This window comes from Canis aureus, chromosome 6 (assembly GCF_053574225.1).
Source record: "Canis aureus isolate CA01 chromosome 6, VMU_Caureus_v.1.0, whole genome shotgun sequence".
In the NCBI taxonomy this organism is placed as follows: domain Eukaryota; kingdom Metazoa; phylum Chordata; class Mammalia; order Carnivora; family Canidae; genus Canis; species Canis aureus.
Window position 1 is genome coordinate 2,010,591 of NC_135616.1, and position 18,676 is coordinate 2,029,266.

The 18,676-nt window shown below is 57.1% G+C and overlaps 1 protein-coding gene across 2 annotated transcripts in view; it reads right to left on the bottom strand.

Annotated features, from left to right (window-relative positions):
* The window catches only part of MYO5B (myosin VB), a 332,937-nt gene that overhangs the window by 47,166 nt on the left and 267,095 nt on the right, over positions 1 to 18,676 (bottom strand). For both annotated transcript variants that reach the window (XM_077899806.1, XM_077899805.1), the window contains exons 19-22: positions 16,072 to 16,283; positions 14,245 to 14,401; positions 12,356 to 12,595; positions 5,468 to 5,698 (exon numbers count right to left, since the gene is read on the bottom strand). In XM_077899806.1, the coding sequence (XP_077755932.1) occupies positions 5,468 to 5,698; positions 12,356 to 12,595; positions 14,245 to 14,401; positions 16,072 to 16,283 (840 nt within the window). The remainder of the gene's footprint in view (positions 1 to 5,467; positions 5,699 to 12,355; positions 12,596 to 14,244; positions 14,402 to 16,071; positions 16,284 to 18,676) is intronic.

Genomic DNA, 18,676 nt, shown 5'->3' on the forward strand with positions numbered 1-18,676 from the left:
ATCGGGGACACGAGCCGCCCACATAGCCTGAGTGCCAGAGCTGCACTGCTTCCCTCTGGCTCTGATCACAGGGGTGGGCCTCTGAGGAAGCTGCATTGTGGCTGTGAGCCCTATGTCCAAGTGCCCCGGGGAGCTGTGCTTGCCTTCCTGCCCGCACTCCAGCCCTTCAGTCCTGAGGACACTGACCCTCACGTGTCTCCAGGCACGGCCGGCCCTCCAGGCCTCCCGCTCGTTAGCACAATGGGACTTTGCTGGCAGGTATGAGCCTCTGCAGCTATGTGGCCTCCCTTCTGGGAAGCGTCAGGGATGCAGGCTACAGGGAGGGACGCCCAACCCCGACGCTGGCCACTGCGTCCCTCTTGCATGTGATAACCACCACCTGTGCTAGGGCTGGGGACTCAACATCTTTCAGTAGCTCCAGTTCTCTCTTGGGCTGAGGTGGGGTGGGGGCGAGGGCAGTATGACCCGGAGGGTCTCCTACATGGGACTTAGGGCAGGTCATCATAACCGACACTGAGGCTGAATCCCAGCACCATCCAGCTAACTGAGACCCTTAAGTTAAATGAAACAAATACCCAGTCTCATGCTCAATAGCTGCCTTTGCTGAGCCATCGGGTGCCCCTCAAAGACAGTCGTTAAGAAAAAAAAAAAAAAAAAAAAAAACACCCACTGCCCTTACTAGTTAATCTTTATAATACGAGCGCAGCTCTGAGCTTTTGGCTTTGTCTCCTTTCAAGCTGGGTATTTATATTGTAGAAAGAGCCAAGAGCAAGGTTTCTAGAAGAAAACTGCTGGACGAACTTATTGGACAATGCCTATCAGAAGAGTCTCACATGACTGCCGCTCTGTCCTGGGGCCTCTGTCCTCAATGCTGCGCACAAACTGTCTGGGAGGCAGTTCCACGCTCGGCCCTGGGCAGTGACAATGCTAGTTCTGCAAAGTCTCGACACAGCTTCTTGTCTGTTCTGAGAGTAAGGTTAGTAGGAAGACTATTTTACAGGGGAAGTTATCTAGTCAGAGGGAAAGGGGTCTAAGCAGAGGAGAGAGAGAAGGGAAGAACAGACCATGCAGAGGGTACTGTGCACTGAGTAATGTGCAGAAATAAAACTGGAACTCACATGGGATACATGTAGGTACCTCAGTATTTGCTTTTAGGGAAACTAAGGCACAGAAAAGTTAGAGACCTTGCCACAGGCCACACAGCCAGGCAGGGGTATAGCTGGCCCTTGCCCTGTGCAGTTCAGGTGCAGGCTCAGCCGTTAAGTACTATGCTACCATGTGTCCCGACAGTCCAGGAGGCCGACACATGAAGGATGGCGATGTCGAAGGTCCGTAGCAGGCCACACATGACTGGTCCCCACGGCAAGAGTGATAGGAAGATGCTCAGGGTAGGAGAGCACGGTGTGCCTAGGTGCCTAGGGTAGAGTTGTTCCTCTCCCCAGATGCTTCATGGCTAACGTCACTGTCAGGGTCAGGGGGCTCTTCCCGATCTGACCCCACTACACCTCGCTGACCTCAGCACCCCCTGCCTTCCCTGTTGCTCAGTCACTCTGCTTCCTGCTGCTCGTGCCTGCCCAGCCTACTCCCACCTCAGGGCCTGTGCACGTGCTGTTGCCCTCATCACCTGCTTATGGCTCATCCTCACCCCACTCAGGCGTCTTCCAGGGAGAAGTCTCCAGCCACCACAAGCCAAGCCTCTCCCTGTACCTGGAGGCTCCTCTCTATCCCCTTTCACTCTGCTTTATTCTTCACATGCATGATGGATAATTCGTATTTGATCCCCATCTGTGTAATGACCCCAAATATTTGAGCTCCATCAGAATACGAAGGACTTTAAAAAATTGTTTCCTTTTGCCCCGGGGAGAGCCTGGTAGCTGACAGGCAGGCACCCCATGAGCGTCTAGTCAACAAACCAAGGCCTGCACTTCAGGATGTCTTCAACACCACTGTGTCCTCCACCATTGGTGTGGGGTCCTCATTCCAGCAACCACCAGCCTGGAGCTGTGGGAATGCAGCTATGTCCTGGTCGACCAGAGAAGACCTCTCTGCACCTTTGGGGAAAGACTCGGACACCCCATTGTGAGAACCCCACTATTCCCCAGGTCCCATCTCTCCACTTCTACTTGGAAAAACCTAAGACCTTCACACTGGGCCTACCTGAGGTAACCATCCCACGGTGGTGGGCGGGCGACAGAGGACATGGTACGACTCAGCCCCACCACTGAGCGCTCAGGCCCCAGGGGCGGCTCTTCATCTCTCAGGTGTCAGGGACCCAGGCTCAGAGCCAGGCCACTGGCTGGAGGTGGCTCTTCCCCAGCCACCTGCAGCACTGCAGCAGGCCAGGCCTCACAGGCGCTGACTGTGGATGACGAGCCATGGCTGCGCATCAAGGGCGGCCCTGGGCACCCCCACTCTCAGCAGGACACAGGACGGCTCCTCCGACAAGCCAACGGCGCTGCACGACAGCTGGTACGGGGTCACAGCTAGAAGAGACCCCACCACACAGGATACAGGTGGTAAGGCTGAAGGCCTGGGGCAGCTGCCCTAGGGGGCGAGTGGGAGGAGCCCCTGCATGGGGGTGAGTAGGGGGTGAGCCCCTGGGGCTGTGGCCACAGCAGCCAGCTCCTGCCCCTGGGGGCCCCAAGCCACGTGGCCCCAGCCAGGCCATCAGCAGCAGGGAGCCCAGAGCCCCCAGGATGCCAGTTCCAGTACTGCACCTGCTGACGGACAGCGAAGCGGTGATCAGCGTACCCTCACAGCACTGCCACCGGCTCCTCCATCCTGCTTGGGGCACCGCAGCCCCTGGACCAGCCTGAGACCAGCTGTCTGGTTACGCAGTTGTCAACGTTGGACACGGCGCCTCTGAGGAGCATTGAACCCTGGCCAGGCACCAAAGATGGAGAGCGGAGGCCAGCGTCTGCCTGCTCACGGCCGCTGGAACCTGAGGGCCGTGAGGACCCTGGCGGCAGTCATCAGCTTCCCGTTGTTTCTTGCACACAGGCGGGCAATGCACCTCACACGCTGCCTTAGGCCACCGTCTTCTCCTGCTACTGGCTTGGGAATCTGCTTATATCATGGAGTCAAAGAAGGTGCATTTCTCTCCTGCTTCTGTGCCTGTTGTTCTCTCTCTTGCAGCGTCTGTGAATCTTTTTTCCTTGGCAGTTCCAAGCTCTCATAGTATTTAACACACTAGCTCAACACGCTCCCAGGATTTTTTTTTTTTTTTTTTAAGGAGCAGAGGACAGAGCCCTCCTGTCTGTTTTTCCTGCCTATGGAGAGTTTCCTGCTATAAACCCTCAGGGTCCCTTGGATCGAGACGGAGACGTTTTTGGAGCCCTGTGTCCTCAGACCACCATGCCCACGGAGAAGCTGGTAAAGAGACGGGGGGCTGAGGAGTCTCCGTGGGGCAGACACAGGAGACACCCAGGTTCTGTGAATCTGCTGGGTGAACAGACATCCCACATGCGTCATCTGACCTGTGAGCACGTGCAGGGAACCTGCCTCCCTTTTTCTCCCGGGGTCACCAACCTCAAGGTCTGCAGTTCTCATCCCGGCATCTTCTCTGCCTTTGGATCCCAGCACCTTGTTTCTCGTGCACACAGAGGAGTGACTGTCTAGCTGTTCCCACGGCCAGGAGAACCCAACGGTGTAGTTCCACTGTCTGCTGGTTACCGGCTTACAGCTATATTTTACAGGAGCCTCCCAGTCCCACTTGCTTCCTCCCAGAGAAGGAAGCCACGTCAGGCCTCATGGACGGGTTTGCCTAGGTGACATCTCGGGGCGGAAGTTGCTCCTCTTCTGGGCCAGGGGCCACCTGCACTGGAAGGCCCACTGTATTCACCACCTAATCCCCACGTTGGGAAGTCCCTGGGATGGGGAAGGCAGTAGCCAGTGGCACAGAGGCCCTGCCAGGACACAGAAAGCATGTAGGCAAGCTCCAGGTGAGTGGGCTCCGTGGGCAACATCTCAGACCCAGTCTGCATGTTGCTCAGCTGTGCTGGGGCTCAGGCTGGAGAAGGGGTGGGGCCAAGGGAGAGGGGAGCACTGCAGAGCAGGGCTGGGGCCTCTCCTCCCTAGAACCACCAAGTACCACCTCACACTGCACAGGCATTGGCCAGTTTTGACGTCCAGAGGCATGAGAGGTCATTTACACTAAGGCAAACGGACAAGGGCACAAAGGCCAGAAAGCTTTCCCACAGGCACTGGGTAACGGCAGACAGGGAGAAGACCTACCTTCCAATGCTGACCCTACAAAGCTTTCTGAGGTGTCATGTAGCCTGCTCTAGTTTTTTAATTTGAGATCATGCAAGCAAGTGTGCACACACGCGTGCATGGAGGAGGGCAGAGGGAAAGGAAGAGAATCTCAAGCAGATGTCATGTCGAGTACAGAGCCCGACAGGTGGCTCACTCTTGACCCTGAGATCATGACCTGAGCTGAAAGCAAGAGTCAGACGCTCAACCCACTGAGCCACCCAGGTGCCCCAGCCTGTTCTATTTTTTTTAAGATTTATTTTAGAGAGAGAGCAAGTGAGCATCCTGTGAATTGGGGGAGGGGCGGGAGGAGAGAATCTCCCAGCAGACTCCAGCATGGAGCTTGATCCCACAACCCATGAGATCATGACCTGATGCTTAACCAACTGAGCTGCCCCAGTGACCTCTGCTCTAATCTTTAAATGCTGAAAGTCACTCCTATGTCAGGAACAGTGACTCCTTCCCTAACTAGATGCTCAAGCCTTTGTGGCTGTCCAGGAATGGAGGCACTAAAGGAGCGGGCCAGGCGCCACTGGCCCCGGGATGTGTGGGCTGCTGCAGAGACGCAGGGCAAACGACCGAGTCCTGTGTCCATGGAAGGCTCTCCCTGGACGTGGCATGTCCCTGGTTTGAACAGTTAGTCACCTTGAGGGAAGAGAAGGAAATCCCTACACCCTGACTTTTGAGGTGGGGCGTGAGGGTGACCTGGGAAGATCTATCTTACGAGGCAGAGAGAAAACCTGCGGAGCGTGCCAGCCGGCATGGCTGAGTTAGGCTGGAGCCGTCAACATCGAAGGCAGAGGTGACTTCACCAGAGCCCAGTTGCTGTGAGTGGGGCTGTGGGTGCCTCCATCCCTGCAACATGAAGGAGAAAAGCCTCTGCCCCGTGTACCACGCTGCTTGCTATAAAGGACCAGGCCACTGGGCAGACTCCGTGGCTGCCCTAGGCTATTGGACACAGGCCTAGAGGCTCTCACACACACTCCTTCCAAGGGAGGCTGCCCTGTTCAGTGAACACCAACATGTCATCAACGCTTGTTTGGTGAACGGCCACCTGTTCACGTGGTCCCCATAGCATAGGCACTGTGTCCGGGTGCAGAGAGACAGCCAGTGGGTGGGCACAGGCCCCAGCAGAGCCCATAGCGACTTACAGCCGAGGAGGACGCTGCCCTTTGAGCCGGCCCACTGCCACGCACTCCCATGGGCCTTCACGTACCTTTCTGAGCTCGTCCTTCTCCCTGGTGTGTGTGTCCTCCAGGACCTTGCGCTCACAGTGGGCCCTCTGGAGCTCAGCCCGCAGGTTCTCGACCTCCTCCTGCAGCCTCAGGCCACCGCCCCCCTGGCTCTGATGGTACTGGGCCAGCTCCTTCTTTAGCTTCTCCACCTCCGTGGCGTGTGTGGATGTGGCCACCGCCAACTGCTCTGACAGCGACTTGAACTCTTTGTTCTGCGGGAGCACCAGCAAAGAGTGGGGGCGGGGGTAGGAAGAGGGGAGGACAAGGAGACAGGGGCAGGGAGAAAACACGAAGGCGATTAGAAGAGGAACTCTGCAGTGGAGGACATCTCATAGTCGCTGCATGCTGAGCACCCTCCTGGGGCCCCTGCTCCCCACCCCTGGACCCTCCTGTGAGCCGAGGAGCAACACCTCAAGGGGAAAATGCCAGCGCCGAGGCGAGAGGCCTTAGCGAGGGCAGCCGACTGCAGTTGGTCTCCGACGCCCAGCCGGCTGGCCCTCACAGCCACCTTGCAAGTCGTGGGAAGGACCAGGGCCTTCCTGGGTTGGGCCTCCCCGTCTCCGGACCTACCGGCACAAAGGCTGCAACCCCATTGCCAGCTCTGACACGGAGGACCCCTCTCAGCGGCTCCTCTTCCAAGGAGGCCTCCAGGGACCCCCGGCTGCCCACCGGCTCACCCTGTGACCCTCTGACTCCACAGCCGGCACCCCACGAATATGTCCGCGAGCGGCACCCTGGCCGGCCAGCGCAGGTTGGCTAGGGGATCGGGCGGTGCTCACGCGGAGGAAGCATGAGGACCTGGGGCCACAAGTTGGCGCCGCAGGAGGCAAGACGATCAGCCAAGGGGGACCAGCAGGCACAGTGAAGAGGGGGTTCTCGAAGTAACCAGCACACAGTCACTCATTCTTCACAGCCACCCGCGAGGGAGCTCGGGGACCAGGGCTGTTGGCTCAGACGCCAGCAAGGCCAGAGCATCAGGATTCCATCCTAACTTGCACCAGAAACCACACTTCCATGGGGAGCTGCGGAGAGTAGTGGAGAGCAGCCATGGGACCTGGTGTGATGCCATCTGCATGTGGGACCTCCAGAGAGACCTGCTGCTGGGCCCAAGGGGAACCCGGCCTGCTTCCACATCACGGGGTGGCTCCCCCTGCCATGCGGGGAATCTTCCACTTATGCCCTGGCCCACCTCGTGTCTGGTCTGGCCGCCAGCCTCGCCTGATGTCACCACAAGGGACCCAGTCAGGGGTCCTCTGCTCAGGACGCTCCATCCTGTCTGCCCCCACCCACCCCCGCTCCACAGGTCGAAGGGTCTCTGCACAGGGGAGTGGGTTTAGGGAGGGAAGGTGTGATGGGTCACGTCAACCGTCACTGCAGGCAGCAGAGCTGGGTCAGATCACTGTGAGAGCAGGGCAGACCACTGGGCAGGGGGGGAATTGAAGCGGGTGTGGGATATGGAGGAAGGCACAAAACATGGTGGCAGCAAGGGGCACGGGCCCCTCCTGTCCCCCTGGAAGGATCTCAGGGAGATCCATGTCTTGCTGGTAGGCTGAGTCCAACAGCACTACACCATGGACAGAGGACACCCTGGGCCCCTCAGGCCTGGTAACATGTCCCAGGAGGCCAGCGCCTTACAGGTCCTGACATCCAGTGGACGTGGGGCCCAGGAAGTCGGGGATCTGGGGGCTGGATGCGGGCAGACCTGTTGATAGGCCAGCTCTATCCCCCTCAGCTGTTCCGCCTCCCTGAGCCCCCGTTTTCCTGTGTGAAAGGGGGGGCCACATCAATCCTTCCTCGGAGTTTTATCAATGCTCAGGAAGATCTGGTGCTTTGTCAGCACCTGGCACCCAGCAAGCACCCAACCAACCCGGCTGCTCAGCTCTGCCAGGAGTCCGGGGAGACAGGCTCTGAACTCTCCGCTGGTTGTGGACACGGCAGGGAGACTCCTCACAGCAACACCTGGGCAGTTCGTTTTATCCACAGCCTCAGGAAGTGACCGCTAGGCCTCGTGGCAGCTGCAGTCCTCAGGCTCCAAAGGTATGATCCCAGAAAGGAAGACCCCGGAGGAGCCTGGCAGTCTCCTGTTTCACCCTCATGCCACGAAGTCTGCACCAGGTGTGCAGCTGAGCCTGATACGGGGGTCTTGTGGGATACCTGTCCTCTCTCAGACCCCAGAATCCCCCCTGCGATGTGGCTGAGCTCCTCAGAGTCACCTCTGTTGGTGTGACCGGTCCTGCTCCCGTGAGCCTCTTCCTAATACCAGTGCCAGGGGATTTGAGGACAGACCCCTATTCTCCTTGCACCCCTCCCATTCTCCACGGGGATGCTCACACTGCACCCACCACTGTAGGGCACATCTGCCCTCAGCTGCCAACAAGGAACCCGTGTGGGAAGGAAGTCGAGACTCCCTGTTGTTACGTTCTCAGAAGTTTGAGAACTTCTCAAAAGTTTGCTTGGTGAGATGTTCTTATGCCTGACATGTCTCCCCTACCTGAAAGATGTGGCATTCACCTGTCCCTCGGGCCCAGGGCCCCCAGCCCTCTGCTGGCCTCTGTGGCACTCCTGTGTGAACCAGAAAAAGCATCCCCTCCAGGAGCACAAGCTCCACAGAGTGCCCCCCGCCCCGCCAGGTGGACACAGGTCCAGGAGTGCATGTGGAACAGAGGACACCTCTTCCTCCAGCGGTGATGCTCCAGGGCTTACAGAGGAGCAGAGCACAGGACAGTCTTCAGCCCCACCTGTCCCCATAGGCAACTATTCGTGTGCAGTGTACGACCTGCAGAACTGTATGGAAGAGGCTTCAAGTAGTTCCCAATCAATGGTCTACAGACCCCTGGGAGACAGGGTGACCAAATCCTTGCAAGACTGTGCACATCATGAAAAATAACATGCTCCCCATGTGCTCCTAGCACGCGCTGGGGCTCACTATGGGCAGGCACTGTACTACCCAGGAGATGTATATTATATATTAGCTCATTCACTCCTCAAAATCCTATGTAGTACGGCTGATTAACATCCCCATTTCAGGGGCACCTGGGGGGCTCTGTTGGTAAGTGTCTGCTGTTGGCTCAAGTCATGATTCCAGAGTCCCAGGATCGACCGCCCACCCTGGGCTCCCTGCTTGGCCAGGAAGTCTGCTCCTCCCTCTACTCCTCACCCTCCTCATGTGCTCGCTCTCTCATATAAAATCTTAAACAAACCCCATTTCAGTTAAGAAAACTGAGGCACTGGAAGCCCTAAAACTGAATGATACTATTTCTCAAATGGACTTGGATGCTCTCAGGAATCAAAGTCTCAACTAATTGAACATATCTACTGAGTGTTATACTCCGCGTATGGAACCAGGCTGGGTCTGTGTGGTTCTCTCCTATTTTTTCAGATCAAACATTCAAACACAGTGTTGTCCTCATAAAGGTCTATGAAACTGGACCTTCATTATAAAAGAAATCATAGGTTTAACCAGCCCTCTATGTGTTGAGCTTGGATAAAGGCAGGATGGGAGGGAGCCGAGTTCACAGGCTACTTCATTTGGGCTGAGAGAGGTCACAGCCCAGGGGCAACATCACAGACACCAAGCAATGGCCCCGGAATGGTCATTGTGTTCACTGCTGGAAAACACTAGGAAGGATGTGGCTTAGGGTAACCCCAAGCTGGAAAACCCGCGGGAGAGTTGGCACCAGTGGCAGCTCCAACCCCCTAAACCGCTGTCTGAGACCCCATCTCCGTCTTCCAGTTGCCTCAGGAACTGGGTGCCAATTTTGCATCTTGTCACTTTAGCTGGTGCACGAAACCTTAGGCAGGGATTTTGGTGCTAAACTCACCCTGTTTTTATCCCTCAGTTTCCTCCTCTGAGGACTTCTCGCCATGGGGATAACCATGTAATCCTGTAGCAGAGCCTGGAGCTGGAACCGCTACTTGAGCCAAATCATCGTATCGGTGAAGTTTTGAGCTGGAAGTTACCTTAGACATCTTAGGCCAATCTCCTCGAAGCAGCTCAAGGCCCACTTGGAGGTCCAGCCATCAGCCCAGGCTGTCAGCCTGATTGCAAGTACACCTGAGACAGAACTCGGGACTCCATCCAGCCGGGGCTCTGCCCACTACCCCACACTGCTCTGGCAAATACCCAGGGCTCTGCTGCTGCCGCCTCCTCTCAGGAGGGGCCATGCACGTTCTGTGACCTGTCCCCCCCCCCACTATAATAGGCCAACTTGTCCAAGGACAATGCCACCTATAATGCAAAGGAAGTCAAACAAGAGTGGGGTCCTTCCCTGGATGGAGGAACCCTCACATCCAGACAGTCTCTGAACGTGCAGGAACCCTGTACTCTGGGGGGAGATGGCAGGGTTCTCCCTGCAATCACTGCCGACGGTCCATCCCAGGCACACTACTTATGAGTGGGTGACCTTGGGCAGGTTACTTAACCTCTGTGCCTATTTATAAAAGATTTTATTTATCATTTGAAAGAGAGAAAGAGAGTGAGCAGGGAAGGGGCAGAAGGAGAGGGAGGCTCCCCGTGGAGCAGGTGCCTGACATGGGGCTCAACCCTGGGATCACGACCTGAGCCAAAGGCAGATGCTTCACCAATGGAAGCACCCAGGCATCCTGTTCCTCAGTTTATTAATTAATTAATTAATTATTATTATTTTTTAAATTCATTCATTCATGATAGACATAGAGAGAGAGAGAGAGAGGCAGAGACACAGGCAGAGGGAGAAGCAGGCTCCATGCACCAGGAGCCCGACGTGGGATTCGATCCCGGGACTCCAGGATCGTGCCCTGGGCCAAAGGCAGGTGTTAAACCGCTGAGCCACCCAGGGATCCCTGTTCTTCAGTTTAAAATGGGAATAGTATTATCTCCTAGGGTCATGGTGAGGATTAAATTGAATATACAGAAGCAGTGCCTGGCACACAGTCAGGCAGTGCAGGGAGGGGCCCAGGGAGGCGCCATCTAGTCCAGCCTCTGCACACAGGGCACCAGGCCCAGGGTGGGCAACACCTGCCATCACCCACAGATGTTTGCCAAGCAGGAAGCTTAAGGCAAAAACCTTTTTAAAAATAGGCTTTTAAAATCTGCTTCTCTTTGATGTTCCAGCACATGGGCCGTAAAATCAGATTTATTTTTAACCTCTCGAGTTAACTTCAGGAATCAGCAAAGCCGATGAAGGGTGTGATTGCTGGAAACCAAGGGCCGTGGTGGCTGGCAGTGACTGGGGCTCCTAGGAGGCAGGGTGCAGTGTCACCGACAAAGCCTGCTCGTCTAATCCATTAGACTTTACTCAGAAGGTCAACTGGAAAATTTCGACGATGCAAACACCTTCTGTGGTCAGTCATTCGTGGCCACAATAACGATGATGTTGATGGTAATACTCCATGGTAGTTGGGTTTTTTCAATGGCCAATCCTTTACCACTCCAGCCTCTCAAGGAAGACATACCTCCCTCCCTGACCAGGCGCTGTCACTGCAGGCTGACCGGGGACAGGTACCCCATGCCTCCTGCGCCTGTGGCTCCCATCTTGCTCTCTGCTAAGGCCCAAACAAATGAGGCTGCCTGGTGGAGGATGCGGAGCATCTTGTGCTTGTGTCGAGTTCCTGCAGCGCCCTGAACACCTCACACTCCTAGGGACCTGACCAAGGACCTGTCACTTGTGTGAGTGGCTGAGAAGGTGGCCAGGTGGGAAAAGGAAAGAGCCTAACCCTAATAGTGCTGACTGCCTCCCGGGCTCCTCAGTGCATGCCAGAGTCCTCACTGCGTGTTCAACCACTTACACTCCTTACAGACCCAGTGGCCCTATTTCATGGGTAAGAAAACTGAGGCTCAGAGGGATCAGGTCACTCAACTTTCAAGCAGCAGAGCTGAATTTGAATTGGAGGGATGCCTGGGGTGCTCAATGGTTGAGCGTCTGCCTTCGGCTCAGGGTGTGATCCCGGGGTCCTGGGATCGAGTCCTGTATTGGGCTCCCCGCAGGGACCCTGCTTCTTCTTCTGCCTGTGTCTCTGACTCTCTCATGAATAAATAAACAAAATCTTAAAAAATATATATTTGAATTAGAGTCTTTCTGATTCCGAAGCAAGCACCCTTCCCAGCACACAGCAGAGGCAGGACAGCAGAATGGAGAACACTCTAGAGCCGACAGGTGGGGTTCACATCGTGGCCTTGCCAGGGTTGCCTGTGTGACCCTCACCTGTAAAGAGAAGGACATGTTCCCCTTACGGGGCCTCTGTAAGGACGAAACACGCCAACAGATGGAGCAGCAGAAGCCTTGCACAGCTACACTACAGTCACGTCTCCAGGCGGCCACGATGCCGAGCTAGTGGAGCTGCTTCCTCTGAGCGCTGTCACCAACTGCCGTCAAGTCAGCACCACCAACCTACCCAACCACACAACCTGCTACCTTACAGTCCCGGAGACCAGATGTGTCAAGGGATAGAGGGAGCTGTGCTCCTGCTCCGTGGGGCCCCACGGTCTTGCCTTCCTAGCCCCCGGAGGCCATATAAGTCCCCAGCTCCCAGCCTGCCTCACATCGACCCATCACTGGGCACTCTTCCGAGTCGGCCCCTCTTGCCGCCCTCTCACAAGGACCCTGGTGAGCACACCAGGCCCACCCAGGTAACCCAGGCTCGTCTCCCCATCACAAGACCCTTCACCACATCTGCAAAGTTCCCTTTGCCACAAGAGGTGACTATTCACAGGCCCTGGGGAGCAGGAAGCGAGCAACCCTGGGGGTGGCAGCCATGGTACCTTGTCTGCTGCGTGGGGTGGCACCCTCAGGATGCCTGCACCTCCTCGGCCTCTGGCACACACTGTTCCCAGAGGACTTCCCTCAAGCGCACCCACCCCTGGGCCCCTGCTGGGAGCTCCCGATGCTGACCTGGTCATCGATCTTCCGCTGCAGCTGGACCACCTTGTTCTCCATGCCCACATTGAGGCGCTTCAGGTGCTCCGCTGAGCGGGCCTCAATCTTGAGGGCCTTCAGCTCCTGCTTGGCCTTGAGCATCCGGAAGGCACACTGGATGATGATGGCTGCACCCCGGAGCCGCTGGAAGCGCCTGCGTGCCATCCAGCCCCGCAGGTGCTTCTGCAGGATGGTGGCCTTGTGCTCCAAGAGGATCTGGCAGGAGACAAGCACATGCTGGCTGGGTTCACACAGTGGAACGGGACGAGGGGAGGCTCGCGTGCTGCCTGGAGGGTGGACAGTGAAGGCACGCAGAGACCGTGCCTCCCCAGGGCATGGGGCTTCCAGGCTATGTGTTCTAAGAGGCTCCACAGCAGCCTGTGAACCTGCAGAGAATCAGCCACTGAACTCCCATTTTTAGTTTGCTCTACTTGTCCCTCGGTTAGGGAGCCACAGGGTGAAACAGCCAGGTGGAGGGGCCTGGAGATGAACCTGCTGCCACCTTCCAATTCTATAGGCTCTGAGCCCCCGAGAACGCTGAGCCTGGGTGGGCGGCGGGATTCTCTAGTCAAGAGTCTGTAATGAGCCACAGACTTAGAGCTGCACACTTGGCTGGGAATTTACTCTCTCTTCTCTATCAAGTTAAAAATCATGCAGAATAAGAAATACTCTAACACCACCCTCGTGTCTGGTGTGTGTGTGTGTGTAAATGAGTGAACGAGCAACGAGCCCAGTGCTGTAGCTCTGAGGTGCAGCCTGGGTTCGCAGTGTGTGCCCCCCACGAGTCACCTGCCCCTCCTGAGGACGGTGCGCAGAGGTCACCCACCTCCCAGGCAGGTTCACACACTTGGCCCCAGTGACCCGGGCGTCCCCCCATTATACCTGAGTACTCCCCCCATCTCGTGTGGGACTAGGTTTTGTTTTTCATGCTCCCTTCAGCATTGTTTTTTTTTTTTTTTTTTTTTTAAAGAAAATCTTACCTTCTCTGATCACAGAAAAATGTTCTTTTTAGGAAAAAAAGTGTTCTGGACGTTTCCTTCCAACCTGTCCCGCACCATAGCTTTGAGCTTTGGTGGTTCAGGGGTGCTGTGGTGGAACGGGGGTGCCCTGACCAGGGCTCCATGCATACTTCAGTGTCCTGGGAATAGTGGCCCGGCAGGGAGGCCAGGTGCCCCCCTTCTGACGTCAGCTGTTCACCCTTCGAGTGGGTGAGGTGAGACCCCGATGCCAACATCTCCCTTGCTCTCATGCCTCACTGAGCCCTGGACAGGTCAGCAGGTGCTGCCCCAACTGGACAAGCGCCCGTGCGGGTGACAGCTTCCCTGGCCCCTCAGCCACCCCAGGGGCACAGCGAAACATGCCCATCCTGCCCGCGAAGGTCACAGTCACCCTGCCTGCAGGTGTCTGTAGAGGAGATGAGCGCTGAATCCCTGGGCTGCCATCCCCAGGGCAGGAGGACATAACCCCCGAGCGCCTGAGGAAGGTTATGCACCCCTTCCCTACCTCATCTCTCCCCCGGTCCTGCCCCAGGTCCAGCATGCACACTGCCCACTCCCCTGGTTCTCGGGCCTTCAGCCTGTGGACAGCAGACAGTGGGACTTCCCAGCCTCTGTCATGGGTGGGCCACTTCCTGAGGGTCTCTGTGTATGTGCATTCACACCCGCACTTCTCCTGTGGGTTCCGTGTCTCTGGAGATACTAACGCACTACAGCTCATGGGACCGTGAAAAGATTCAGTGGGAGCAACGATGTGGAACCCCATAGAAGAGAGTCAGGGGCACCCCGTGACGTTCACGGTGGGGACCGTCTACCCGCCGCTGCTTTAGTCCTCTATCCACATGGGAGGCCCCTGGGGAGGCCACACACCTGCTGGTAGATCCTCCGCACGAACATGCCCCTTGCGAAGGCCTGGATGACAACGGCGGCCCCACAAACCCTCTGGTAGGCCTGGCGGGCCCTCCACATACGGCACTGCTTCTGGAGCACGATGGCGGCCCGTGTCCTCCGCAGGTGCTCAGCCAGCCTGGAAAGGGAGGGGCCCTGCTGATGTGGCCTCGAGGCCCCTGCGAGGCTGGCCTCTCCCTGCAGCCCTGCTGGGACTCTCAGGGCCCAGCTGGCATCAGCCCTCCACACAGCCATGCCATGAGGACCCACGTGCCAGCCCTGAACGGCTCCAAAAGCTCCCTCCATGTGGTCTGTCTTCCCACAAACCTAAACTCAGTCTGGGTCTGAGCAGCTCCACAATGCCCCTGGGCTCAGTCCCCACTGGGAGCCCCAACTCCAATCTGGGCAGTCCCTGGGGACACCACGAGTTTACGCTCCTGCCCTGTGCCCTGTCTCCGGATGTGCAAACCCGGGAGCCAGGTCTCCAACATGCTTGCCTGCGACACCTCAAGAGGGTCGAGCCAACAGGTGCTTGTATGTGTGCTGATGGCATAAACCCTTGCCAGGCCCGCACCCGCCTCCCCCTGCTTCCTCGTCTCCCTGCCCTTTCTGCTGTGACACATGGACACCCAACCTGCCTGCTTCGTGCCAATGTTCCCCTCCGTGCCCCCAGGTGGGATGGCTCAGCCTGACACTTCTCACCCACTTCAGGGCTTTGGGTGGCACCAGGCTCAAAGCGAAAAGGCCCTGGGAAACCATCCAGGAGAGCCTGTGGGGGAAGTGGGGAGGGGCCTGCGGCCCCACCTGCTGGAGTGAACCTGTGCAGTCGAGCACTTTCTCCCCATGCAGCCACCGGAGACACAAACTCCCTCAGGGAGAACATGGACCAACTTGGTTTCAGATTGTCGCCGGCTGCCAGCTAGGGTGAGCTTGCAGGTGCAGGCTGCTCTGCCGGGACCTGCTGGGTGGCTTGACTGTCCACAGCCACCTAGTGCGGATGCTGCTGACAGCTTTTCACCTCTATAGCTTCTGTTCCAGGGGGAGCACCTGGGTGGCTCCGAGGTCACCTCTGGTTCCATTCGGACAAGCAGCTCAGAGCAGGGATGGGAGGGCAGGCAGGGGCCAGCTTCGCGTTTACAGTACAGAGGATGCCTGCTCTGACATGTCACTCACAGGCTTTCTTTTTCCTTCAATATTGCAGCAGATATGACTCGATGGCCACTCCTCCAAGGTAACCCCCTTACGGGGAGAGCAGGTTGTGCGCTGTGGGTAGTCTGACGGGCACCATGCGCCACGTGCCCTCCCAGGGGAGAGGCTCACTCTGCTCTGGTGCCTCATGGGCCCAGGAGATCGGGGAGGAGGGGAAAGGTCTGCCACATGGAGCCGGGTGGGCACCCGGCCCCCACCCACCATGTTTACACAGGTCAGTCCCTAGCTCTGTGCAAGGACGCACAATGGGGACCTGGGGATCCCTGGGACCTTCCCGGCTCTAATTACCAAGTTCCTGAGGGACTGTGGGGGGGTCGGGGCTTAAACCACAATGCTCAGTAGAAGCTGTGAAAGGCGGGGTTTGTCTGTCTATCTGAAAGGCTACCCTGGGATTTGGGCAAAGGAAACACGGTGCTTTAGGGGCAAACCCAGCCCATCCCAGGTTAGTGCTGGTGGGATGGGGACAGACTACAGGGACGAAGAGGTTTGGAACTAGACTCAGTCCCCCAGGTGAGAAGGGCACAGGTGACAGGTGCCCAGTCTGCACATCCCCACCCCACACCCCAACCTGCCACCCAGATGGGCCCCAGCGTGGCTCACCTGCGGGCCAGGTGTCCTCGGCAGTACCTCTGCAGCGTTAAGGCCGCTATCTTCAGCCGGCGGTACTTCACCCTCTGAAGCCAGCCCCGGACTGTCTTCTGGATCATGATGGTAGCGGCCCGGAACCTGTCAGCCCGAAGCTTCTCTAGGTAGGCCACCTGGCCGGCCCGGAAGAAAATCTTGGTGCGGCCAAACTGGAACTTGTCAGGATCCTTTAGCAGGCAGGGAGGGGAGCACCAGTGAGGTCACCTGTGCTGCCCCTGTCCTCCTGTGCATGGTTCCCTTGCTAGAGCCCCTTGGATGCTCAGTCCCTCTAGCACCCACCGAGCACACCAAGTTCCCTCCACTAGATTCACGGCTAAGATGTCCGGGGCACAGCTGTGAACGGGACACCTGCCCTCAAGCAGCTGACATCACGGTGAGAGCACAAAAGGCAGTTTTCAGGTAGCGGTGAAGATCACGAAGACAGTAAAACTGGGGATGTAAGGGTGGGATGGGATGTTTAAACAGGATAATCATCCAGGAAGGCATTTCTGTGGACATGACATGTGAACAGAAATCTGAATAAACTGAAGGCAGGCAGTCCTAGGAAAACACAGAGGAAGAAAGTTCCAGAAGAGCAGGGAAGGGGCAGGTGTCCTGTGCCAGCCGAGAGCTACATATGTTTGCAGAGCAGGAGAGCCTGGTTCAGGGCAGGGGCGGGGTCGGCAGGGGGACTCAGCAGGGGTCCTGCAGCACACAACGGGACAGGAGGCCCCTGGTCACGCTCTGAGCATAGAAATGACCTCCTCGGGTCCTCTCAAAAAGATTTACCCTCAAATCACCACGCTGGTGCCTGCGTGACTCCAGATTGTAATGCTCCAAATAACTTTTATTTGGTTTCGATATTTTTGATACCTGATTTCTGCCTTAATTACAACTACTTGGGTTAAAATTAATTGCCTTTCCCTGTGCTTGCCCCAGATTAGGAACGGTGACCTGGCAAAGTGCCACGCACAAGCCCGGGACAGAACACCTGACCGCTCATGCCCCGTAACCGAGTCCTCCTCCTTGTAAATTAACTTCTGATTTTATTCACCGACACAAAGGACACAGGCAGAAGCCACGAGCCAAGGCCTCAGGACAATGCACAAGGACATGTTTCAGATTGACAAGTGGCTCTGAGGTAAGGCTGCACTATGGATGCGTCACACAGGACACCGCCAGGCCGCAGGTGCAGCGGGGTGAGCTGTGGGCCTGGCCCCCATCCTGGCCTGTCCAGGCCGTGGAGCCAACAGGCCCCCAGCGTACACTGGAACTAGCAGGCCTGGATCGGGTGGGGAGCTTCCCGGCAGCCTCGGCCCTGCCCTCAGTCACTGCCCACAGGAGAGGCTCCTGCTCAGGGCATGGGGGCCACAAGGCAAAAGTGGCTCGGCCCTTGTCATCAGCAGTGAAGCCTGGCTGCTCTGGCCTCCGCACAGCCAGGGTCTGGGGGTGTCCCGGTGGCCTGGGAACAGAGCACACATGCTCATTTCCTATTCCAAGACCCCTGTTTTCACAAGCGAGGATCCATCTGGGGCTTCCAGCTACTGCAGCCAAGTCACCTAGCCTATCAGTGTCCTTGAGCACATCTCCCACCACAGGTCCAGTTCTCCTCCCAGAACTAGCAGACTAGTCCCATGCCGACCCATCAGCGTCATCTCCTGGAGAACACCCTCCAAGGATCACAGACTACAGACACAGGAAGGAACCTCAGCAATCTACCCCGAGCCATTTTTTCTTCTTCCTCATGGATGGTAAAACCAATGTCTGGAATGGTGAAGCGGCATGCTCACAGTCTCACTGGGGACATCATGACCCAGGACCCTCTGGGCCAGCACCAGGCCCCTTGGGTAACAGCATCTCATCACCCCACTCAGGTCCAGAGGTCCCAGTGCAGCTGGGGCTCCCGGGAGACACTTGCTAATGCTCTGCTCTCCTGTCATGATCAAGGTGCAGGTGCCCATGACCTGACTCCCTCCGGCGAGGTCACCATCTCATCAGAGGTCAGCCACCCTGGAGGCAGGCAGCGGGTGTCATGCGCTTCTCCAAGCCTCACGGGGACCGCTCCAGGTTGGAGCACATAGAGGATGCCATACGTACTGGTGGAATGAAACTCAGGGGGAGGATAAAGGGCATTCCCACGATCCTGCAGGACATGTTCCCTCATGGAGTGGCCCCCAGCCCTCTCATGAATGAGGCTGTTAAGCACCTGTTGCCTGGCCCACGAGTCACCCACTTCTTTCCCAATCACCATATTCTAAAGGGCACTAGCACTTGCTTGGTGCTGGCAGGTGCCCCTCTAGGCCGACATTTGGCTTCTCCCTAGTATCACTGGTGACCAGCACATGTGGCCCCAAAAAGGGGGGTGGGTGGAGAAACAGGAAATACAAGGTCTCTAGAGAAGTCTTGAGGCACTGATTCCCAGCCCTTGCCCAGAAGGGATAATCACACCCGGTGACACTAATCAACGAGATGGGCTCAAGGGGGCGCTGTGATCCAGAATGCTTGGGGATGGGGGAGGGAGTTGTTGGGGCGGGCCACTGGTCCGCGGGCCACCTTGGGCAATTCTTATCAGCTTTCTACA